Raw genomic sequence first — 24,831 nt, 5'->3', positions numbered from 1 at the left:
CCAGGCTTCTTAGGGACAGATGTGCTGCTTCGAGGTATCTCAACATACGATCTGCAGTGCATACGTCTATTCAAGAAACAAATGGACAGGCTGCATTCTTCCATATGGGTCTGCCCAGGTTTTGAGAGATGCTGGGGAAGCCCTTCTCTATTCCACTAGCTCCAGCAGCGGGCTTGTTGGGTTAGGTAGGTTGCTGCTTCCAGAACCAGGAGGGCAGGCTTCCTCTGGTTGCCTCCTGCAGGAGAACGCTGTTTTTACTCAGCCAGGCTTTTGACAGGTAAGCTGGATGGTTGCTGCAGGCATTTTGCATGGGCTGGGTGTTTCCTTTCCTGCTGTGCTCAGCTGATCTATTGTTCACATTCTAATTTAAAAAAATGATTTTATCTGTATTTTCTTGACATCTGCCACTTTGAAAGCCTTTAAGTACAAGGCAGGATGTATATCTGTAATAGATAAATATGGAAATACACATAAGTCCTAGTCTAGTGTTGTGATACTACAACTTCCAATGACACCCAACCAGTATAGGCAATAGGGTGTGCTGTCTGGGGCTGATGGGATCTGTAATAAAGGCTGCATTGGGAAGTCAAGGAAAGTGATGTTGCATATTCCCAGCTGTTTCTTGCAGGCAACTTTGAACAGCAGCGTATCTTCCTAGAGGTAGGACAAAACAAGCTTGGAGGCACCTTTTAGTTTGGAAGAGGCGCATGTACGAAAACGGTCCTCACGTTATCATGCTCACCTCACAGCAAGGACACTACGCAAGAAGCACTCTTATGAGCAGAGCTGCGCTTGCACTTAAATCCATCATATTTGGTCCTTGGCAGTGACAAGAAAAACCCAGAGAGCAGGTGCAATGGGGGTGTACAATCAAAGGAACATTTACACTTTATTCAGACATACAGGAAATACACACGGCATGTAGGCAGCCCCCAAAGGGACTGCCAAGATGGAGTCTGTACAAGATGTTTTTATAAGCTATCAGTCACAGCACAGTTTGGAGGAAGGGGGGGAATCATGTGGGCAGTTTGCTAGAGGCACACGAAGGTAAAACAATAGGGTAGAATGCAGAAGGAGTTATCTCATAACCAGGACGGGAATCAGTGGGGTAGTCCCAGGCAGTGAGGAAAAGGGAAGCCAAAAGAATAAGCCCGATTCCCAGACCAGATAGGAATTTAGGCACCCTGGACTGCAGAAGTCGTCAAGTGTATGGTCTCTCTAGATAGCCTGGGCTTTGTGAGAATTCATTCTCATGTTTGGAGGCAGTAAATTTAATTCTGATCCCAGCTGGGGATACCTTGATGTATTATCTATGGTTTTGAGAATTAATGTATCTTAAAAGTGTTTGGAAGCATAAATAGGCAATTTCTGTGAAATTTAGGAGGTTGGTTAATGAGAGGTGTAGAAATTAAATAACTTTTATTATAATTGTTTTATTATTGTTCAATTTTATTATTTATTGTTATATCTTACTGTGCCTAATGTACAAATCAAACTTTATCATAGGTATGTACAGCTTGTACAGTATATAACGTTTGCTACAAGTACTATCTGTTGTTTCAGGCATCCTCTGGGGTGGGCTGGAACCTATCCCCATGGACACAGGGGTCCAACTGTATAATCAATCAGGATCTTTAGAGAATCCTTAGGCTATATGCCCAAAATAGTAAAGAATTCTAAGTTCTTGAACTAAATATGACTTCAATTAATGTAATTAAATTGCAAGAAAGATTTTATGTGTATGGAGGACAGGGCTCAAGATTTGCCATTAATCGTTTAAGGAAGAGAGAGAAGGCAAGGACACACTGTTTACAAGACAAAAGAGAGGAATCCTGTTACTCAAGTCTCCAAATGTGTGAGAAATTAAGGTGCTTTGATTCAAATCTGTATACTTTTTCTTCTCCTTCATGTACAGAAATTGCTGAATACTTGTACTCAGCATCTCTCTGCTTCAGACAGAAATACCAAATGCTAGGGTTGAGATGGGGGAGATCCTTGGAAGCACTTAAGAAGCTGAAACCCAATAAGGCATCAAGGCCAGATGGTTTCTCTGCCCCTTTTTAAAAGCATTTCAAGAATTTAGTAACTTTGCATATGAACAATCTATTAAATGATATCCTTGGTGCAGATCCTATTCCTCAGACTTGGAAGTATTCTAAAATAGTAACTATTCCAAATCTCTTTAAAGATTGGTCAGCTCTATCGCACTATTGAATGTGGATTATAAGAACATTACAGCTGTAATAGCCAAATTATAGATTAAGAAAGGCCAATGAATGTTTGATTCTTTTGAGACTATTTGGTTTCCATTTATTGAATTTAATAAGGTAACTGAATATGGGAGGATGGTACTAGCAAGTTATAAATTGTTTTCATTTATTTATTTAGAATATTTTCATCCCATTCTATACAATCCAATTGTCTCGGGATGGCTTACAATATAAATTGTAACAAATTGTTATGACTATTAACTGTTTTACAACCAATATGCATCCTGAAGGACTTTATTTTATGTAACTTGATGTAAGGGTGAGAGAGGAAAGGAATATAGATAATATTAAATGTATGTTCCTAACTGTTCGCATTTGTTTTGTTTTCAATCAAGGAAACTTTTAAAAAAAATTAACTATTTTTAAGAAATAGAGGCATGAAGGGGGAGGGGATAAGTCACTGATTATTTACTAATCCACATGAAATAGTTACTTTTGCTGCAACAGACTTCGCGCAGCAAATTAGTATTTGTGTTGTAAGTTGCTTTGAGAACTTTGCTCTAGTTAAAAGAAACTTTCCGATCGTCTTACAAAATTATGCTGTCTAACAGCCTGCTCTTCAAACAGTTCGCATGCTGAATCTGGGGCAATCCTCTAACCATCATGGAGGCTCGAGAACAGAGGTTAGTCAGATGTAATTCCACAGTATGGCATAAGAGACTCCATCATTCTCGTCGCAAGGATGTCTAAGACATGGACACGGACTCTGCTTAGGGGATTCACCCCACTTTTTTTTTTCTTCGATTCATATCCTGCCTTTTTCCTACAAAGGGCTCAAGGCAGCTTACATCATTCTCCTCCTCCATCTTATCCCCACAACAACAACCCTGTGAGGTGGGTTGGGCTGAGAGTCTGTGACTGGCCCAAAGTCACCCAGTTGGCTCCATGGCCGAGCTGGGACCAGATCGCCTGAGTCCCAGTCCCATGCTCTTAACCACTACACCACACTGACTCTCTGGTCTTTCCTCCATTGTAAGACAACCTGCTTTATTTCACAGGTTTTCTGTTGAGAATGCAAGGTATTCACAGTAAAAGGGCTAGGAAGAACCTAGAAAATGTCAATTCCAACTGGAATACTTAAGGAAAAAGAGTGATGAAAGATGAGAGATTGACTAATCAGGTACTTGCTTCAGAAGTTTTGGATAAAGCCCTGTGAGGATTGGGATGCAGAAAAGCTCAAGAGTGAAAGGGTATTCCTATTCCAACAAGGTGCTGCCCAAAAGGGCAGATTGTATGTTTGTTTTGGTATTTATTTTCCACTTTTAGTAGCAAAACAGCCATCACAAACCAGCTTACAAGGTAGCAAGTAGAAAATAACTTAAAAGGAGAAAAAAATCAATTAAAAAGCTAAGAAAGAATTCCCTGAGTCTCTTCTGGTTCTGTGACTAAGATTCCAGCACATGAATATGTAAAAGACATTTGACAGTTTTGAGGGAATGTTGATTTCCGTGGGAAGAAAAATTGGCACTGGATCATCTTTGCAATTGCCCAAAGGAGCTCGCCATGGCAGGGTCTGGTCATGACATAAGTGGGAAGGTGGCATCAGTAGCTACGCCACAATTGTTGTCTTTCATGGACATGAGGATGTAGCCATCGTTGCCCCAGTAGGTGGACCAAGAGTTTTTGATCAGCCAGTACAGCTCTCCCTGGAGTACACCATAGCCAACTGCGAGGACGGCATGGTCCAGTTCACCCCTCTTGTTTTCTGAAAGGGAGTTAGGAAAACACAGTCAACTTCGTGTAGATGGAAGTTTTAGCAAGGGCTACTAAGCAAGGCAACACACGGACACCGAGCCAGGCGGTAAGACCATCTCCCTGCAGCTTGGAAGGCTGCAAGTTCAACCCTTCCAACAGCAGAGAACACCCACTCGCATAATAAGAGAAAAGGAGACTGTCCAACCCAAATGCACAGTTTACCGGGCACAGCAACTGAATTTATCTCCACTTTTGTTAACATAAATCAGATAGTCTTTATTTCTACTTCTGGCTTCCACCACCCAAGGAACCTGCCTGGTTCACCACAGATAAGGAGAGCTTTGAGTTAACACCTGGATTTAATTTTGCAACAATAGATGGTCTACAATTGCCTGCAACTTTCTTCTAGTGGTGCCAGAGGCACCGAAACATGAAACCATCATATTCCCTGGCAGAGCCCAGTCTCAGCGTCTACAAGCCGCCCTCCTCCGTATCATCTTAAGATTCTGACCGCGAAGACCTGCTGGCTGCAACAACTCGTCATCGTCTCCACCGCAACTGGAGCCTACCATGCATCCTGCCCACCGACAAGGGATCAAAAAGAGACATTCAAAAGCATCCGGACAGCCCCCTGAATGGGACGGTGCGACTGTGTGTCCTGCAACAGCAGGGGTTGGACCTAATGGCCAACCCAACTCTTTCAAGTCTACTAGTCTATGACCTTGAAAGCTTGCACACTGTTTGTGATCTTGCAGTGCTTCATGAGGGCAACATGGCTACCTTTGTTTTCCTTCCAGTGAAGCTGGCTGGCTCTGGTGTGTGTGTGTGTGTGTGAGGGGGAGAGGGATTTGTAGAAATTTGTAGGGGGGGCAGTTGTTCAATGCAAGTCATCGGATGGTTCTGAGTAAGTCACAAATAGGCTCTAATTGTCCCAAATCCCATCTGCAACGTGGGGACATTTGTACAATGCAGCTGTGAGGGGCAAGGAGACATGCAGTACACCCTGCAGTGCTTGCAGGAGGCAGGATTGTGTTCGAGGATAATTAGCAGCCACAACCCTTGTGGTGCACTTGCCCAATCCACGATTCCACATAGCACGAGGATCCTCAGCTGGCTGCCACGTGGCAGAGTTTTCTGCCTCCTACCTGCACACAAATGAGCTCAGCTGGGTTTTCTTGAGCAGCCAACCATGATGGGGCACTCAAAGGCTCCCATTTCACTTGCTCTCAGGCCAAACGAGACACTTCTAGAACTATAGGTGAACATAGCTGGTGTCCACTTTATCTACTAAAGAAGCAGTCTGGCACAGAAATCCTATCCACATTATCTAGAAATAAAGTTTCACTGTGTACAATGGGTCTCACTCACAGGTACAGGGGCACAGAATTTCAGCCTGAAGCACCTGCCTATGAAACATCCACTTCTCAGAAGCTCCATTCTGTACATGTCTTCTCAGCATTGCATCTCTTTGAGTTCAATGGGACTTTTTGTCAAATCATGGGTATACCGTTGCAGCTTCAGTGCCCAGCCCTTTCAAATTAGAAGATAATTCGCCTCATGGTGTCCGCTGAGACAGGGCAAAGAATATTGTGGTGGAAATTTTACCACAAAATCTCATTTTACCACAAAAAACCCAGAAGAGCACCTTTGCTCCTCGAGAGAACCCTCTGAGATCAAATACCCATTGATGCAATCGCCCTTGGGAAGTATCCCAAGAAAGGAAAGTGGATTTAAAGTTTCCCACATCAACACAGCAGGCTGGGACTCACTGCATTTGGGCTCATAGTAGACGCCGTTGGAGTAGAAAGAGAAGGTTCTGTGGGAAGCGTCGATGCTGACAGAGACAGGGCCGTGTTTGAAGATGGCCGTCTTCAGTGCTGTGATGTTCCCAGAGGTGACGTTGACATAGCCTGAGAGTTTGCCCACAAGCTGCGTCTTGTTGCTATGACAGTAGCCATTCTGACAGAGACAAGAAGGTCCGTGCATCATAAACCAAGGAAAAACCAGAGTTTTCTTTCATCTTTTCACTGACCTTCCTTGCCACCCCTGCTTAAGCAGTCCTTGAATGTTCTCTGGAGGGATCGGTTCCTCCATACAGATCCTGGAATCTAGCAAATCAGCTACCACTGGTCCAGGAGAGATATTTCATGCTCCATACGCCAAGGGCAAGGAGCCTCTCTCACAGCATGGGGATCAAATCCAATTTTGGAAGAGTTCTCAGCCAGGGCCAAAGGCAAAATGAATTGCCTTGAATTGCGGTGAACTGAAAGGAGTGGACTCAAAAATACTAAACCACCTAGCATGTTGTATCTTTAAATTCTTTGTGTTTTTGTTATGTGCTGCCAACTTGTCCCCAACTCATGGTGACCCTATGTATGAAAGCCTTCCAACATGTCCCGTCATGGACAGCCCCACTCAGCTCTTGCAAATGCAAGGCTGTGACTTCCTTGATGGAGTCAACGCATCTTACATTAGATTAAAATTCGTATTACCACTGAACTACACCTTAGGAGAAGTATTTCAACTTTTTAGAATGAGAGGAAGGCTGCATAAAAGCTGGGAAGCTGCCAAATAATAGGTGGGCGAGAGAAAAGCAGTGGGTGAGGAGAGAGCGCCACCCTTCAAAGAACCCCAGAGGGCAAGATTTGGCCTGCAGGCCTGAGGTTGCTGGTCACTGGCACAGGCACCAAGATCTGCTGACCTGAAGGCTGGCGAGGTGAAAGGCTGCCTTCTAGCACCACATCCATTTGGATTCAAAAGAGTGGTTGTGTGTCTTGGAACGCAACCTCCTCCCCACCTCCACTGCCCTTCTGCGTAGGTTCTTGGCAAGGAACTTTTTTCCGACTCACCAATCTGCCTTCTAGGAAGTGAGTCTTTTGTGACTAGCCTCACTCCCCATGACAGCAAGTGCAGGAACGGGCAAGCCGACTCCCCATGGCAGCCATATTGTGCAAGCGCTCACACGACCCTCTCAAAATTCCAGCTGGTAATGTGCCGCCTCCCCCTTTCAGAGCACATCTCAACCCATACTGGCCCTCTGTACACAAGAACTGGTGACACCCGATACCCCGGTAGATACATTTTGGCTACTCACTTGTCCTTTATAGGGTCCGTAGGACTCCGTGCTGGCAATGCCGCCATGTTTCAGAACCCACTCGAACGCCTGCCACTCCTCGCCACCGTCACAGGCATAGTTGCCGAAGCCCCAGGAGCAGTCGATGAGGATTTGCTGGGACAGCGGAATGAGCTGCCCGGTCTGGGGAATGGGACAGAAGCAGATATCAGGTTTGGTGCCAATTGTAGGAAGAAAGGAAGCCGTCTTATCCCAAGCCAGACTATGGGTCCATCAGGTCCAGTGCTGTCAATTCAAAGTCAGCATTTCCCTGGGAAAGGCTGGAGGGATCAGAATAGGATGGCGATCAGGATGGCGATCAGACACCTTTCAAAATGGACAAAATGATGAGACAGCCTTCCTCAGTTGGGCTTGATCACAACTCCCATAGATCTCAGCCAACACAGCCAATGGCTCAGCATGATGGGAGTTGTAGTCCAAAGCATTTGGAGGGCACTGTACTGGTCCAAATTCTTCTAAGGGCTCTCTCTTGCGTTAATTGCACTCACATCCTGACTCTATTATCACGTGTTAATTTCTTTCTGTTTCATTAGAGAAAGATACTGGCCATTTTGGCTGGGAATTAGGGGAACTGTGGCCAGGACATCAGCTCAGAGTAGGTTGGACAAACTCTTACCTTGAGGAACAAAGACCCTTCCAGGGCTCCCGTGCTAGAAAAGCTCCAGCAGGAACCACACACGGCCTGATCTTTGACTGGAGTCACTGCACCTACAGAGAAGAGAGAGACCTGGGTGGGACCCTTGCTGGGAGATGGGCGAATCACTCCGTTTTAATTGAAAAGCATGAGAAGCATCTCTTGCCATTTCCTGCATTGCTTCTCAATGGCTTTGGCACAGAGGATTCGTGAATCGGCCAGAGTGTGCGGAGATCCGAAGAGGACCTCACAGGCAGGTAGTCTCAAAGACCACAAAGACGGCCATCCCATAATGCAGGCATGCAGAACCCACAGAGCTTCCTGTGGCTCAGAGCTGAGCTCAAAGTCCTGCCCCTGGAGGGATCCGTCCTAGCAGGGAAAGTGGATAACAGCCAAGACACGGGTAGCAAAAGACTTGAGCACTGGGAAGGGAAGCGGATGGATGGGGTCCAAAGACGTCAAGGTAATCCAGACCCTCCACCGCACCCCACCAGCCTTCCGCAGCCCTGTTCTGATGGCACCTTGCCCATTCGGGCTGTCTGCCAACACCACTCACCATAGAGTCGCCAGTCCAAGCTCTCTGGCAGGATGAGGCCCACATACGACTCCTCGGGGAAAGGCAGCCCGTTGTTGGGTGCTGTGCTCTTGAGTTTCCCCCTCATCACGGCGATCTCCTCCTGTGTGAGGTCAGCCAAGTGGTTCAGGGCCATCTTGAAGGGGAGGTTGGCTCGGTTCTTGGAGTGGACAAACCTGGGTTTGAGGGAAGGGTGTGGGAAGCACAGGAAGGCCATTATAAGAGAAAGGTGCAGGGAGAGGCCAGCTCCAGCTTTCAGCTGTCAACCAACTTTCCAGCAGTCAGAGATTTCTCTGTCACAAGCCGTGGCATTATGGAAGTGAAGAAAGGCAATAATTTCATTTAATTTCAAGGTAAGTTGTGCCTGGTTCACGTCCCTCGTGCTGTTTCTGGGCTGCAAAGAATCCAGTGAAGTAACCTCAGGTACCTCCCCCACTAGGCAAGGTATGCTGGGTAGGCATGGGAGGGGGGCCTTCTCTGTGGTAGCACCCCATCTGTGCGACCTGAGAACTCTGTTGTACGCTGCAGCCTCAGTAGCAAAAGGCAGTTGATGTCCAATGACATTTTCAGTACCTATTTGAATACTTGGCTTAATGCCCTTATTATCTGCTGCTTTGACTTAAGTTCTGTGTACAATGTTTTATCATTAGAAATGCGATTCTGTGCAAGTTTAGACAGGTAAGGGCTTAAACTCCCAGCATGCCCCAGCCAGCAGAGTTTAATATTTTGTTCCTCATCCCTCCACATTCTTTTTCCTCAAGTATTGTGCACTCTTAGATTGTAACCCTGCTCTGTCTTGTTTTTCTGATTATTCTTACACTACTCTGGGAGCCTTTTTGCACAAGAAGCAGAATGAGAATACTTGAAATAAATAAAGTGTCCCAGCACATGGCTAGATTTTCATGTAAGGCTCAAGGCCACTGAAGTCTTGATTTGACTGAAGGCTCAGACCTAGAACCCTGCATTAAAATGGTAGGGTTGAGTCTTCACCAGCACATGTAAAGATGAGAGAGTACATCTGAGCATGAGCAGAGTGCACTCTGCTTATCCCTTGCGCAACCTCCATCTACTGGGCATTCTGGAAAATGATGTCTATGCCAGAGAATGAGAGGCTCTGTGAGCAAACCAAGGCAGCTAAATGCCTCTCCGAGTCGCTCTCTCTCTTCCGTTCCTTCCGACCGCTGCCGCTGCCACTTCCCCACCTCTCCCTGCCCTGCCCTGCCCTGCCCGGCCTCGCAAGCCACTCACCGCATGTTGTGGGTGAAGGTGTGCTTCCGGTGCTCCATCTCCCGCTCCGTGTCGTAGTTCTTCCCAAACCGCTTCCTGTAATGGTGGAACAACCGGTGGGCCCGGTCCTCCTGGCCCCCGACAAAGTCAGCCATGGGGTTTGCCATGATGTGGTGCTCCGCAGAGTCGCCCGGCAATTCATCGCACACCTTTGTTTCTAGGGAGGGAAAGGCACACACACCGGCAGGTGTAAAAGTGCGTTTCTGCAACCCCTCCTTCGCCAACCCGGTGCTCCCCAGGCGCTTGCGACTTGGACTCTTGCCCACCCTTGCCAGCATGACGACGGGCACCAATCCTGCGAGCTGCAGGCGCAAATACATGGGACAGAGGGAGGCAGTTTGGACAAACAGTCTGGGGCCACGGAACCCTCTGTGGGGCCTGAGCATGAGGCAGCCACGGCAGGGAGATGTCTGAGGACTGGGCTGTGCCTTGACTGAAGGATCCCTGCTGGACAGAACCGGCAGCCCTAACAGAGAGACCTGACACGAGGAAGCGTCTTCTGTTTGAAATGTGTGTGTGTGAGGCACCTTTGGAGCACTTCCATCTCTCCCAAAGGAAGGCTGTAACAGGCATAGGGCGTTAGCCTTTCTCGGGTAACCGTTCCGCCTGCCAGCTGCCCTGGCCTTGGGAACATTCCCTTGCTTCAGAGGCAGAGCGCCAGGAGCAAGCAGGCCCGGCACTTACAGTTCCCCCTCACACCACCTCGAAAGGGCACCAACAGTTCCAAATGGAAGAGAAGGCGCAATCCCAGGAGCATCTTATCAGTAGCCCTTTGGAAAGTGCCCAGAAAGTGCCCGGAAGTGCCCTTGGCATCCATCAGTCTTGACTTGAATACAGGTTTCAAAACAAAAGATCACAGAAGGCCCCAGGGGCAGGCAGGGCACACCAAAACTGGAAAACCAGGGAAAGGGAGAGAGCTTCATTCATCATACAGCACAGCATGGCCCTTTCCTAGGAGAACAAGAGCTTGCGCAAGGGCACCACGCAGGGTGTGGAGGTTGTGCCTTGGGGCCTTTCAAGCACAACCCATTAAAATGTGTCCCATTACATTATGTAAAATGCCTGCTATTTCCACGGGGCTTTCAAAGGTAACAACATTCTGACTTAATGGCAATTATATATGAGGAGGCAGAGATGGAGGCCCCTGGCAGGTGTAAAGTCACCCACTTTTGTATTAGAAACCCCCCCTTTTTTTTTTTTGGTAAGAGTGTGAATTAAAATGCTTATACCAATTTCTCAGAAGAGATTTTTCTGACAAGCTTCTTTCCCCCACCTCCCTGGGAAAAGGAAGAAACAGGGCAACTGTGTACAATATTTTCCAAATATTTTCTGTCTTTTCCTTCCTGCTCTGTAAAGCCCCAGGACAATGCTGGGTCTGGGGCATTCTGGGAGAAGCAAAATGGTGGCCACGTGGCTAATACTTTTGCTCCTGCTTGCAGCAGCACTGAATGACTTGTCGGAGAAGTGCCACTGCTTTAGCTCTAAGAAATGCTTAAATGAGTTTCCCTCCCTCCCCTGGGGAATACTTGGTAAAGTGGTACTCCCAGTTTTGCTGCCATAATAGGATGGATAATTTAGGGAGGCACTTTCACTCAGCTCTAGTTTTAAATTCACAGAAAGGCTAAGACTAGGAAAAGAGACTATTTCTACATAAATAAGAAAAGCTTAAAGAACAGGCAAAGACAGTGGGAAGCTGTTCTAGCAGCAGTGGGAAATATGTGACCTACCAAGTGCTGCTGCATTCCAGTTCCCATCAGCCCCAGCAAGCATGGTCAATAGTCAGGGGTGATGTGAACTGGGATGCAATATCTTTTGGATGGAATGAATAGGCGGGATGAAAATGTGGTGGCACGAAGCTGTGTGTGTTTTCTTTTCTTGTCAAAGATCTTAGACAACAGGTTTCTCAAGGTGCTTTGGATTTAGTCCAGCAAAGAGTTAAACAAGCTTAAACTCATGGATTTCAATTAGTGCTGGCTCCAGGTGTTTGAGGGCCCTTGAGCAAGACACCCTCGATGGGGGCCATGGCAGGTTCTCCCACCCTTAGCTATAATGCTGGCCCTGACATCAACAGACCTTTCAATGGCCTTTGAGCTAAAACTCTGCCTCGTGAAAATCCATCGATTTAAAACTGACATCACAGGAGTAACTAAGAGCTGCAGCACGTGGCAATAAATGGTTAATATGTATCTTGAAAGCACTTTCGGCTCTGACAAACAATCCACCCACTCAAGCACACAGGGCTCGTTCCTTCACTAAGAAATACTGTACTTCATGGACTTAACATTTTATTCATATATCTCACATAACATGTACATGACTTTCAAAAAAGGTAAGCAACTCTTTTTCTCCTGCTTGTTTTTACTAAAGCAAGATTGCTAGGGTTTTTACTATCTGGTTGATCTATGCTTTCCTTTCACAATTGTGTATTGCTTTGGGTGCAGTGGTAGAAAAAGTGGCATGAAACCTTAAATAAGAGGGGGATCTAAAAAGAAAGAGCACTATCCACATACAAGCAGAGACACAAGGTTGGAGCTAAATGAGTGTAGAATTTGCTTTTTCAAAAGATGCAGAGAATGAGTGTTCCAACCGACATAAAGAGTTATCAAGAGAACGAGAACAGAGAGTTTAAGATTTCGTTGTTGCAGATGCTTTTTGGTGAATGTCTGCTAGGAATTTGGGACAGAAAACCCTACCTTAAAACAGTTTGCCTTGCAGGGTAACAGTGCAGGCACAACTAAGAAAGCCCCACTAATGCCTTTCCCACCCCAAATAATGCCCTCCTTATTTGGAGATAAGTGTGTGATACACTAAAGTTCTTACCGTTAGGCTTCAGAACAAAGACGGACGCTGGGAAGCTGTTGGAGAAATCGGTGTAATCGATTTCGTATTTGTCATAGTGGGACCCCAGCAAAGTGTTGAAGCCTCTCATCTCGTAGTGCACAGGTGACACACCACAGCTGGTGTTGGTGACCCACATGGTGTAGACATTCTTCTTGTGGCCCCAGTAGGATACGTTCTGCCAGACATTGCAGTACTGGCCTTTGTAGTACTCTTCCCTTACAGGCTGGGGAGAGAGTGAAAAGAGTCACCATGAGAAGGACTTCCCCTCTAAGCAGGCCAGGCACTTGCCCATCTCATCCACCACGGTCTTCTCCAAGCTCCCCTAACTTGGTGCCCTCCCAGAACTTCAGCAGTCCTGATTGCAGGTCATGCTACTGGAACTTATGAAAATTGGTCTCCCAAACATCTCTAGGGCACCAGGTTGGCAAGCCTTGCCCACTCCGGTACCAAGTCTCAGGCAGAGGTCTAGAGACTGCCTGCATAACTTCATCTGCTACTGGAATTCACTGGTGGGTGAGAAAGAAGGATCTTTGAGGATGATCTTAAGTGGCTTGTCTTGAATGCAAAAAGAATGAAATTCAGCCCCTGCATCTCTAGTTAGAGCTTGCAAAGCTTCTTGCCTGAAAAACTGGAGACCCTACCAGTCAATGCTGAACGAGATGGAACAACGGTATGACTTGCTACCTGTGCTGGGGAAAGGCAGAAACCCAAGGTGGCATCCACCAAGATCTCTGGCAAAGGACCCACCGATCTAAGTACTGCACAACAGCACAAACCTGCTGTGATGCGAGTCCCACACATTCCAAAGGTTCTTGCATTGGTGACGTTCCTAACTGGCAACCAGATCAAGGTCTCTAGGCCCTGGAAAGTCAATCTAAGTATATATATATGGCTGGAATCCAGGCAATAGCTAAGTTAGGGCCATGGGTGGCCATGCCCATGTTTAAATTTCCAGGGCATTTTCCAGCTGAGCTTGGAACTGGCTTGAGCCAAAACACAACCAGCAAAAGGTATCACTCTGTTAGTCAAGCAAAGGCAGAAGTCCTGGTTCTGGTTTCATTGAAACAAGGAAGGACCCTACAGGTTAGATCACATCACAAGGAGCAGCTAAGGAAGGAGAGGGGAGCGGGGGGACTTTTCACTTCAGAGGAGGCTTCCCAGTCCAAGCCCAACTCTGAAGCTGAGACTTCTCCATTTCTCTTTCTAGCTTCTGGGCAATTGCCAGCCTACCTTGAAGTTTGTCAAGTCGGGAAAGACTCCTTGGGCGCTCACGTGGTTGTCTTTGGTGCCATTTAGCTGGAAGCACTTCTCAGTATTCACCACCTTTTCTGTGGTTGCTGGTGTTATCTTGAACATGGTCCCATACGGTTCCACACACCCCAGCTGTAAGGTCACCACTTGGCCTGCACAACGGCAAGAGAAACATTGGCAAAATCATGGAAAAGGAGGAGACCATCTCCTATGGGAAGAGATGATGCAGGTGGTCCCCAGTTCCATCCCTGCCCACTCCAGTTAAAAGGACCACTTAGCAGGTGATGGGAAAACCACCTGGAGAATTGCTGCTTAGTTGAAGTGGACGATACTGGCCTTGATGGACGAATTAGTACTGGGCCAAAATTATTGGGCCCCACAGAGGAAAAAAAGGGGGGCATTTCAGTAGGTATTAGAAGCTGCCTTATACACAAGTCAGATTACCTGCTCTTTTAACTCTGTATTGTTGATACATGGAGTAGCAGCAGCTGCAAGAACTGCCCCAAAAGTGGGGATGCTGGGGCTTGAATCCAGGACCAACTGCTTGGAAAGTCAATGTGCTGCCATCAGAACACAGCACAGGTTCTTATTATTGGAAATGTTTGCTGAGCTTCTGTTATGGATTCAGGGCTTTACTCTAGGTGAGTTTATTTTCATTACTAGTTTATTATAATTTGAATGCTTTGTTTTTAACTAACTCAGATCTGAACTCTTCTGAGTGGGTTCAGAAAATACAGTAACCCATGCTCAAAGCATAAGGATGGGCTGAAAGCAGGTTTTCAACAACCACCACCTGTGGTTCAACAAAATGTGGCTTATCATGTTGTCTAAACCCAGCTAAGTTAAACAAACTAGGGTGAACAACCCACAGTTCACAACCCAGGAACACATGGGTTCTCCTGCAGGTTGTTCAGCAGGGTTTAGATAGCACAACAACCCATGTTGAATGACAACTATATGTTTAAACCCTATTCAGCTCCTGAGTGTGGGTTGTAATTTTGCCCGAACCCATTCTATGTGTTTAACGTTGGGTTGTGCAAACTGTTATTTGTGACATATTTAATGCTGCTTTTAATGTTATGATTTTATTCTGTATTTAAAATTGTTTTTGCTTATTGCAAGCTGTGCAGGAAATGGTACATTACTGGGCAGCATACAGATGTTGTAAACAAAATTTAAATAATTTCTGTACTAAGAACCACATGGACACAGCTCTGGAATGGCAAGATATAAACTCTTTGAAATAAATTATGTACAGTAGGCAGGCATTTGGAAGAAAAGGAACATGGCATGGCCAGTCTCATGCCTGCAGGCTTACCCTGTGCTCCTACTTCAGCAGCGTTCATATAAACTAGGCCCGTACAATAATTAAGTGCTATTTTCATTTAACATTGATTAAAATGCAAATTAAAACCAAATGAAAACAGTTTTGCAGATTGCCAAATCATAAGCAAAGGCCTGATGTCTTGAAGGCAGCATAAGAATGTACAATTCAGTAAGAAAATCAACCCTGCATCGTTAAAAGAAACATCTTTACTGTTCTCAGGGCTTCAAAAGCATACAAAGGCATACCTTTTAATTGCTGTCTCACCAATTAAATTTGCTTCCCAAATGTTCCCATTGAGAATATACCCCATTCAAGTAAATGTAAGAGTTACAGTCCCAGTAAATACATTCTGATTATATGTTAAGGCGGAGGTCTGATCTGTGCCAGACTCAGAGGCTACCTGAGAGGCTCAGTCACCCTGCCTTAAGTTGTACTGCAGAAAAGAAAGGGAAGAAAATGAAGTGCTTAGTGGATGCAAAGAAGAGAGAGAGCGCACCTGCTTCATGCTGGAGGTGAATTTCCTTGCAGGGCTTCTTGTGGCCAGCATTCTGGGAACTCAAGTGGGCATTTGCACACCACAGTTTGCTCTAGTGGGGTGGGTGGGGTGGTCAATAAGCCACCCACAACCTTAAAAGAGGACATGGGTTCTGGGTGACTTGCTAATCCTCCCAACAACCTACCCTGGCTGCGTCGGCACATAACTAATAACAGCATCACCCACCATGGCTTGAATTTCTGAAATGGTGGTTGGGCTCCCAACAAGACGTCTCAGGGGAAAATTCACCCTCAGGGGCTTCTTATGTACAGTGACTAGTAAATGCTCTGGAGCTCAGAAAAACTACTAGTCCTCCTACCGGCAGGTAAAGCTATGCAAATTTGGTGACCACCTATATGCCTGCATTAAATAAACCCAGATATTGATCATCATTAACAGCAGACAATCTCTGCTTCTCTGCTTTTAAGGATCCATTTAGGATCCTGCTTCTCCGCTTTTACGAGATCCATTTCTAGCCTTTAAGAGTGGGCTTTCCCCCTCCAGAGCCTTGCTGATCTGGTGCACTTCAAGTCCCATTATGCTGGTTGAGAATGAGGAGAATGGCAGATGGACACATCTGCAGGACACCAAGCTGGGAAAGACTGTTTAAGAAAGAAGGCAGAACATGTGACAACAGTATCTGGAGTATCTTCAGGAGCCCTGGGAATGAAGGAGGAAAAATAGACTTCCAACAGTCAGGGGCATGTTCCTTGACTCAAAGGAACACAAAAAACTGTGCAAAAGAGGCAAGCAGGCAACTTACACAAGCACACAAGTTCCTGATTCTCCTAGCACGCAAGCCAATGTTTTCTCTGCCTACATGTGAACTGCCCTTCCACACTAGCACCCCAGTTTCATACCATCATAGTACTCGATGCGACTCTTGTTTCCAGTGAGGTTGTACCAAGCTTCAAAGGGCTCTTCAATTTCAGCATAAGGGAGGTTGATAACTCCTAGAGGACACGAGAGAGAGAGAGAGAGAGAGACTCAAGCACACTCGACATCAATGGAGACAATCCTATCTGCACAATGCTTTGTTGCATGTGGTAGCTTTCTTTGACTGCACTTTCAATGGTCCAGAAAGAGGGAGGAAACAGAAGAGGCCAACATTCAGACCAGGATATGCTGTAGATCAGTTTTTCCCAATTTGGGGCCTGCCAAGTATTGCTGGCTTCAATTCCCATCAGTCCCAGCCATCAGAGGCAATGGTCAGGAATCCTGGGAGCTGTATCCAAAACATCTGGAGGGTACCAGGCCAGGAAACTACAAAGGATATTCCAGGCAAAGGGCCACAAGCTCTAATGTTCAGAAGCCAATGCACAGTTAGTCTCTCTGCTCTTCTCCTTAATGGATTAAGAAGAAGTAAAAAAGATGGACGGAGGGGTTGGGAAGACACGGGGGCTAGGACTGGCAGATGGAGATGTCAGCAAACCTCTCCCCGCCCCCCTTCCAATCCACACACAGTAAAATTCAGGCTATCACAAGGAAGCCCTAAATTTTACTTTCAAACCCTCTCCATGAAGTGGAGAGTCATCTGTGGCACAGAGAGATGTGCAGCTGGGTTTCTTGCATGGTAGACGGTGGACGGATCCAATCTATATTGCTAAGAAACACATCAAAGTAGCAAACAGACTCTTCCACTGCAGAGTTGGATAGCTGATGAACTGGGGACCTAGTGGAGTGAACCCAACATGGGGGAGCAGATTCATGTCCAAAAATAAGCCCCTGAGCACATCCACGGGCTCTTGGTTACACGGGAACTGCAAGGCTGAACGACCAGCGTCTTACTGCTACCTGTGGAATCTGGGCTGAAGATGCAGCTCAGCTATTGAAGCCCATGCTCCCCTACTGTGTTTCTGCAATAGCTGCAGGCAAGCACTTTCCCCTATCCCTGATAGGCCCTCTTGTCCATGAGCAGCTTTGAGACCTCCACTCACCCATCATTTCATCTCTGCACTGGAATTAGACAGAGCAGCCTTTCAGCACAGGAACAGGAGGGCACAAACCACCCCACACCCGACTGAAAGGAGCACCACCTTCAGCACAAAATCTTAAAATGGTTGCATCAAATTTGGTCACCACAGTTATGTTTTAGCACAGACTGCTAAGGTTTTGTCACAAGAGAAATATATTCCTGGAAAGACAGATCAGTGCAGAGAAATCTATTTGCATCCATGACTCCAGCAGGAGTTGCATAAACGTGCTCTGACTAAAAACTGGGGAGAGGCTTAGGTGAGGCACCAATTCAAGTAAATTCCATCTAGGTAGGTTAGCCAGAGAAAGAGGAAAAAATGAGTTTTGAGAAGGTCCCACCCATATTTGGCTGACGGGGAAAACACCAATTGCACTCCGATTTTGCTTCCAACAAAGTCTTTACTGGTGCAAGCTTGCATTTCCTGCACACTTCCAACACACTATGATACAAGGGTCCTAAACAGATGTTCTTAATGCAAGCAGGTTGCAACATACAGAAATAAGCAGCATGCATTAATGAGAGGGTAGCATCAGGTGTAAATGTTCCAAACCAGTATCACACCAGGGTTAATCCAGAGATAATGATTTCTCCATTGAAATTTATGAATGCAGGAATGTTTAATCTTAGATGCCCCTCCTCCTGCTGAGGAACAGTAAGGAAGTGGCTTGGTTACTTCAGACTTCGAAGCCACAGCAAGAACAGAATGCCCCATGTATTTCCCTCGTTGCACGCAAAGAATTATGAATTCATTGTTTTCAATACTGAAACATGACCAAATTAGCATGCTCATTCATGATTCAGCTTCTTTGTAATGGGTTTATAGACAAGTCTTGGTTAATTTGGAAGTCTGACTGATTAAAATTTACCATCTTGATCCTTCTTTGTATTTATTTAGGTAACTGAAGTACAAATTAGACAGTTGAAAATCACTGTGAGGTGTCCATAAACAAGCAAGCTAAGTAAAGGAAGACTGTGGACTGCACAAAAATTAGGTGTCAAGCATGTATTAATTTTTGGAAGTTATAACAGCATCTGATTTTTAATAAGTAAGTTAGATGCTGTGAGGATCCCCTAGGGGGACTTACTGTACCCAAGTTAACGGTAGGTCAATTTTTAACATTCTAACACAATCTTAAAGGCAGCATTTCAGTTTAAGATATGCTCATTTCTACTTTCATTTTTAAATGTGGGTGCACCAAAATAGGAAATGTCAATCCTCAAAAACGGTTACCAGAAAGGCACTTCACATATGCGCATGGGGAGATACTGTCAGGGAAATGAACAGAAGTTGCGTGTGTCTGTATCATGTGCATCTCAACTCGGAACCAACCCCCAGCGAAATCCTAGCACAGTCACGGTGTCGGCTTTGGCCTGACCAGCCCATTCAAGCAAAGCTACAACAAATGACTCGGTGGTTTGAATGCTAACAGCTACTATCCCTTCCCTGCTCATGTAATATTCTGTAGGATGTCCCAAAACATAGACCATTTGGGTACTGCAGGATCTGGCAAGGGGACTGCATCAGTTGTGTGAACTCGGCCATGTAGGAGATGCAGAGGCGTGCTGCAAAACCAGTCCAGATCCAGCGGCCCTTTCCTGTGCAAAAGCGACTGCAAGAGTCAGTCACCACACAAAGAGTCAACACCACACAAAGCTGTGTAAGTAACAAGAAAGTAGCTCAAGAGTTTGCCTATAAATATGGCAGAGTTGTCAATGCTAGGTATTTTCCAAGACATGATGACTCTGGGACTACAGCCCCCCAAACGCCTGACCATTGGCCATGCTGGCTGGGGCTGATGGGAGTTGAAGCCTATGCCATCTGGAGGGCTCCAGTTTGGGGTAGGCTTGTAACCAAAGATAATCAAGATAGGAAGGGGGTCAGTTTCTGAAGAGATACACTGAGTAAAGCTTACCTTTGACATGGTAAATAGTACCAAAATCAGGGATTGTGCTTGAATAATTACATCCATTTCCTGAAAGAAGAAAAGATTTTGAAAGTTAACACTAAATGCATTTCAATGTCAGATTCTCTGAGCAAGGGAATTTCCATCTTGCCTTGAGCTAAGAACTAGGATATACCCATTTCAAATCTCTCCTCTACTATGAACTCACTTTAACCTGGGACAGCCAATCTCGATGGGTTGGACCGGAACTTCCATCAGCCCCAGCCAGCAGGATATGGCTCTGGAATGATGGAAGCTGTCATTCAAAAGATCCAGTGAGTCAGACCACCTGGGAATTATGGGAGCTGTAGTCCAAAAGACTGGGGAAGGGTGGCTTATACCAAGTCTGACACTAGGCCAATATTGCATAATCCAACTGAGAGGAGATGCGCAAGGTTTCAGGTAAGGGTCTCGCCTAGTCCTACCAAAAGGTGCTGGGGACTGAACCTTCCGCAGGCCACCCTCTTTCAGCCTCGGATCTCAACCCACAATACAAAAGATGACACAAACTTACCTTTCAGATTTGCTGCAAGAATTCCAACTAGGTAATACATGAAAAGTACTCTGAACATTTAAAACCATGCAACTGACATGCCCAAGACTGGTAAATAGTTACATACCTATGAGTGACAGCCTTATTGCATTAAAATTTGCTGGGGGAGTAGAACCCCCCCCCATTTGAGTGTTCATTTAAACAAACATCTATCTACATTAGGATATGCATCCATTCACCTGCCCAACACATGCAAAAGCTGCTTATGGTTGGTCATACAATATCTACAAGATAAAGAACGTACAAGATAATCCTACTGTTCTCTTGAGTAAATGTTATTTGGCTGATAGAGAGGGGTTCTGAAGGATACTGGAACCTTTTCATTCACTATCAAGATCAGAAATGGCACAAAGAGAAAAGAAACCAGAAAGAGACTATACAATGTGAAAAAAATATAGGCTCGCAGTTGTACAAGTTAAAAAGGAAATTGACAAAAGGGATCAGAAATTGCTCTGCCTAAGAAATTAAAGGAAAGAAATTGGCACAGGGGCCAACCCAAGCTATTGATCTGATAAACTTACACTCACTTTAACAGAGATTGCAAGTAAATCTATGAATCCTGCATTCAGGAACCTCTGCCCATCATTAAGCAAACCTTATTCGAAACAACTGTTAAATGGCAAAGAGACCGAAGGCAACACACCCTGAAAATGAGATTCCGCTCCTCTTCCATGTCAGCATTTTCTGCAGAGGGGACAAGCCACTAATCCGCAGGCATAAACAAGGCTGCCAGGCAAGGGCTGGAAAGATGCAGTAAGCAGCGCTATTCCCGTTGGCTCTTTTGCCACCCCAGGGCAAGGTGCAGTGGAGAAAACGCTGGCGAAGAACAGGCTGGAGCACCAGAATTGGCACATTTCACTGGGAAACCTCTAATTTAGAGCAGTATATTCCAGAAGGAAACTTGCTCTTCTCTTCCATTTCTCCCACCGTTGCACTTCTCTCATCTCCTGCCTGTTCTGTCTACTCATGTTGTTTGGGTTCTCTGTGCTAGAGCAGGCAAAGAGGTCCAGTGGTGATTTACAGACGAACCTGGAGCTTATGGGTCATTTACAATAGCTTCCCCTGACCTGGTGCCCTCCAGATGTTGTGGACTTGGGATTCTCAGATGCAGGGCACCAGGTTGGTTTAACCATTGCCAGTTTAATGGTTGGTTTAACCAGACTGCAAGCAAGACCAAGTTATGGGAGCATCAACAACTCATGTTTTGGTCCTCCCACTTATGGTTCCAAGTGGAACTAAAGCTGCCACTAAGGCTGCTGTTTATACCAGGCTGATGTTTTATAGTGAAATTAACCTGAAAGAACAGGGTTAGCCTGGAAGAGGATTTTGGCCCTGCCAGACTGTCAAGCTCTTTACTGTTTCCAATTGGAAGTTTTTGCCATGGTTGGAGAAACGTTCTCATGCATACCCTTTCTTTAAATGCATAGCCAAATGTGTATTTTTGTCCATTGGACTGAGAACGTGTGTTTGTATAAAATGCATTACTTCTGGGTTTTTTTTAACCAGTATCACAAACTCAGGTATGAGTGGGGATGATGGGAGTTGGAAACACAACCCATCTAGAGGGAACCAAGTTGGAGAAGGCTGCTTTAGGCATTCTGAATGTAATTAATATAATATATTAATATTTTGGGTAATTCACATATCAGCAAAAGTTGTTGCTTAATGATACCTCAAACAGGGAGGCTCTTTTTACTTTGGTTAAGCTATTTTAAAGGGGTGGAAAAGAACTAGGAAAGGAAAATCTGCAAACTCAGTTCTAGTACTGGAAACACATTCCAGGGCTGAGCCGAAATTACCGCCCTAGTCCTGAGGTGAATTACTCTGAAACGATGCTAGTGTAATTACAGTAATCTAATCTGAGGTCATCAGGGTGTGGATGATTGTGCCCGGGCTGTCTTCCAGGTTGCACAGGGCCTGGGTTTGCGGCATCATCCCTCCTTTCATGGGGAGGGTGTAGTCTGTGATACCACCAACACAGCCACACCTTCCAGAACCTGGTACCCCCTGAGGTATCTGGGACTTCTGCTCTAGCCAACCTGGCCAATGGTCGGTGTTGACAGAAGTTCTAGTTCAAAAGATGTGAAGGGCTAGAAAATTGTGGAGCAGGTGGGACACAGATGGCTATTACAAGCCACTGAGATTTCAACTGGCAGCCTTGGTCAACCTCACCTCCCAGTCTCCAGGCATTCCAATTCAAGGGCACTTCTGGATGCACCCACATGTGTGGAAGTGACACAGAGGACATCCTAGAATGCATCCCAAGCCACTTTGGAAAGGGTCTAGCTCATGGCAAAAAGCACACTACCGTTCTTAGCAACGAAATACTTTCACCCATCTTCACATCTTCATGGCCTTGCTTATTTTGCAGTCTTGCCACCAGGCCAAGAAGGCAGCTTTGCACCACTGACCCCACAGAAGAGACATTCTGGAACCTGTGTACATACTCCAGCTGCCAGATTTAAATCTGTTCTGTTAAATCCCTGTCCCTACTTTGCCTTTGGGGGGAGTGGACGGACTAAGTATTCTGACGATTCTGCTAATATTCATACCTGCACAAAAACTTTCTTGTGTCAGCCCAGTCTCCCGGGTTCCTAGACATCCTATGGTAGGGATGAAGAGTGGGAAAAGCTATGGGGATATGCAGCGTAAAGCATATATATATATATCTGGAAAGTAATGTCTTCCTTTGATCCCGGAGAGGAATAGTCACTTTCTATAAAAAGTAAAATCCCACTGTGGGATTTGCAGGACTGGGGGCTCTTTGGCTCTCTGGATGTTGCTGTATGCACACCCCCAGCCAACGTTGCCTATCTTCATGCAAGATGACTGTAGGAACATGGAGCAGGGGACCACAGGCTTCCCAGTTCTGATAAAGCAAAGGTGGGCAGCAGGTAACATTTCCAGATGTTACAGATTTAAATTCCCACAAGCCCTAAAGCACCTAGAGCTGTACCCATATATTTTTCCCAGTGGGAAAGAAGGGCATGGGGTAGGGAGAAGAGTAATTTTTAGCAGAAAAGAGGAAGAAGGGAGGAATTAAGCAAGTCCTGCTTGGTCCACCCCATGTACAAACACAGAAAAAAGTGCCTCTTTACGAGGATTACTCAGTGCAGAATTGCTGTTCATTTGAGCAAGGTAACAACGACTCTTTGATCTGAATTTTGAATTGGGCGTCTTTTAAAGCAGCAAGGCAGCCAAGAAAGGCATGCTTGCTTTGTAGTGCCTTGGTCAGATGCCAATAATCCACTACTAGGCTGTGTGGTTTGAGCAGAACAGCCATTCAAGAGATGCAATAGAGGGCACACTAGAGACATTCAAAAAGAAACTTGACAGTCATCTCAGTGGGATGGTGTAATGTGGTGTCCTGCAAGAGCAGGGGGTTGGACTGGATGGCCTTCATGGCCCCTTCCAACTCTATGATTCTATGACCCCCCCACTGCTTCAGCCTCACAGGGGCAAGGAAACAGATAATGCTGCCTCTGTTGAATTTCTGCCACGTAGAGTTTCAAGGAACACCTTCTCCATTGAGGAAAAATAAGCAGGCAACCCTCCATGTTAGAAAGGGTATCTCAACCATCTTCCCCTACTATCAAAACAATGACAAAGAAACATATGGATGTCCAATCTCCCACCAGCTGTCTTTCATCAGACCTTCCAGGACCTGTCATATCACCATGACATGATCAACCACTTCCTCTTTTAGCAAATTCCTACAAGGAAGGCACTTCTGCTTTTGCATGAGAACTATCATCACATGTAAGACAAAACAGTCCTAGATGAGTGTGTGAATTTGTTACACGGACAGAGACTGTAGTGCATGCAGGTTCATCATGGTGCCAGTGTGGGGTAGCGATTAAGAGTGGTGGATGGGGACTCAGGGGCTCTGGGTCCTAGTCCCACTCATTCCAGAAGCCCAGTGGGTGACTGAGGGCCCAAAGGGTCACTGTCTCTCAGCCTACCCTACCTCACAGGCTGCTGTTCTGAGGATGAAATAGAGAGGAGAACCTTGTGAGCCACTTGCATGAGGAACGGGAGAACAGCTAATTCTAGAGCTGGAAAAACAGAATCCCGCGATCAGCACATCATGCCCACTAGGCACACTGCGTCCTCCCTCGCTCCCTCACAACCGTCCAACGTTGGCTGCGTCTGCAAACACTTGCGCTCCCCCACGCCTGCCGAAACGAAGCTGCCGTTTGCGCATCCCAACGACGTCGCTTATTAGTACGCGCTAACTCGAGTCGAGGCACCGGCGCACATCAGGGAAGCACCCGCCCCGCCTGCCTCCCGGGACGCCCCGGCTGCACCGAGAGAGGCTGTCCGTCCTGCCCGCCAGCCAAGCCGCGACCCCCGGCGCGCCCGCTCACCTAAGGCCAAGGCCCACGCGCACAGCAGCGCACAGCAGCCCAGCCGGCCCATCGCGTCTCCTCGGCTCCGCGGCTCCCGCAGCGCGCGCCCCCGGCCTCTTTTACAAGCGCGCGCGCCAATGGGAGCGGCGCGCGCTCCCCGGGGTGGGGCTCCCCCGCGTCGCCGAGCCGCCGGCCCTCGTGGGCGCCCGGAGCGACCCCGGCGATTGGCTGCGTCTCCCGGAGGCGGCCGGGGAGGCGCCCCGGCGCCCGCCCGTCCACCCACCCCAGGGGGCGCCTCCTCCGCCGGGCTCCGCGGGAAGCGAGGGCGGCGCTCGGGGCCGGAGAGAGGCGGGCTCAGGCGCGGCGCGGCGCGGCGCGGCTGCAGCCCCGTATCGCTGGGAGGCCGTCTCCCCACCAGCCTGCTCTCAATAAGCCCTTGCTGAAATGAAGGTCCAGGGGCATCC

General features: G+C 46.7%; 1 protein-coding gene across 1 annotated transcript; it reads right to left on the bottom strand.

Annotated features, from left to right (window-relative positions):
* Window positions 1-3,502: 3,502 nt before the first annotated feature.
* LOC123026008 (digestive cysteine proteinase 2-like) lies at window positions 3,503-24,447 on the bottom strand. Its single transcript, XM_044435244.1, has 11 exons — window positions 24,386-24,447; window positions 19,436-19,495; window positions 16,408-16,500; window positions 13,665-13,837; window positions 12,414-12,657; window positions 9,555-9,750; window positions 8,289-8,482; window positions 7,715-7,806; window positions 7,060-7,221; window positions 5,735-5,924; window positions 3,503-3,975 (listed from the first exon to the last, which is right to left on the bottom strand). The coding sequence occupies exons 1-11, from the start codon at window positions 24,435-24,437 to the stop codon at window positions 3,788-3,790; spliced, it is 1,644 nt and encodes a 547-aa protein (XP_044291179.1). The 5' UTR covers window positions 24,438-24,447; the 3' UTR covers window positions 3,503-3,787.
* Between the last annotated feature and the right edge of the window lie 384 nt (window positions 24,448-24,831).

This window comes from Varanus komodoensis, unplaced genomic scaffold (genome assembly GCF_004798865.1).
Source record: "Varanus komodoensis strain SLA01 unplaced genomic scaffold, ASM479886v1 scaffold29_1, whole genome shotgun sequence".
NCBI classification, from domain to species: Eukaryota; Metazoa; Chordata; class Lepidosauria; order Squamata; family Varanidae; genus Varanus; species Varanus komodoensis.
Note: the sequence above shows the minus strand (reverse complement) of the source record. Positions and strands in the feature narration are given on the sequence as shown.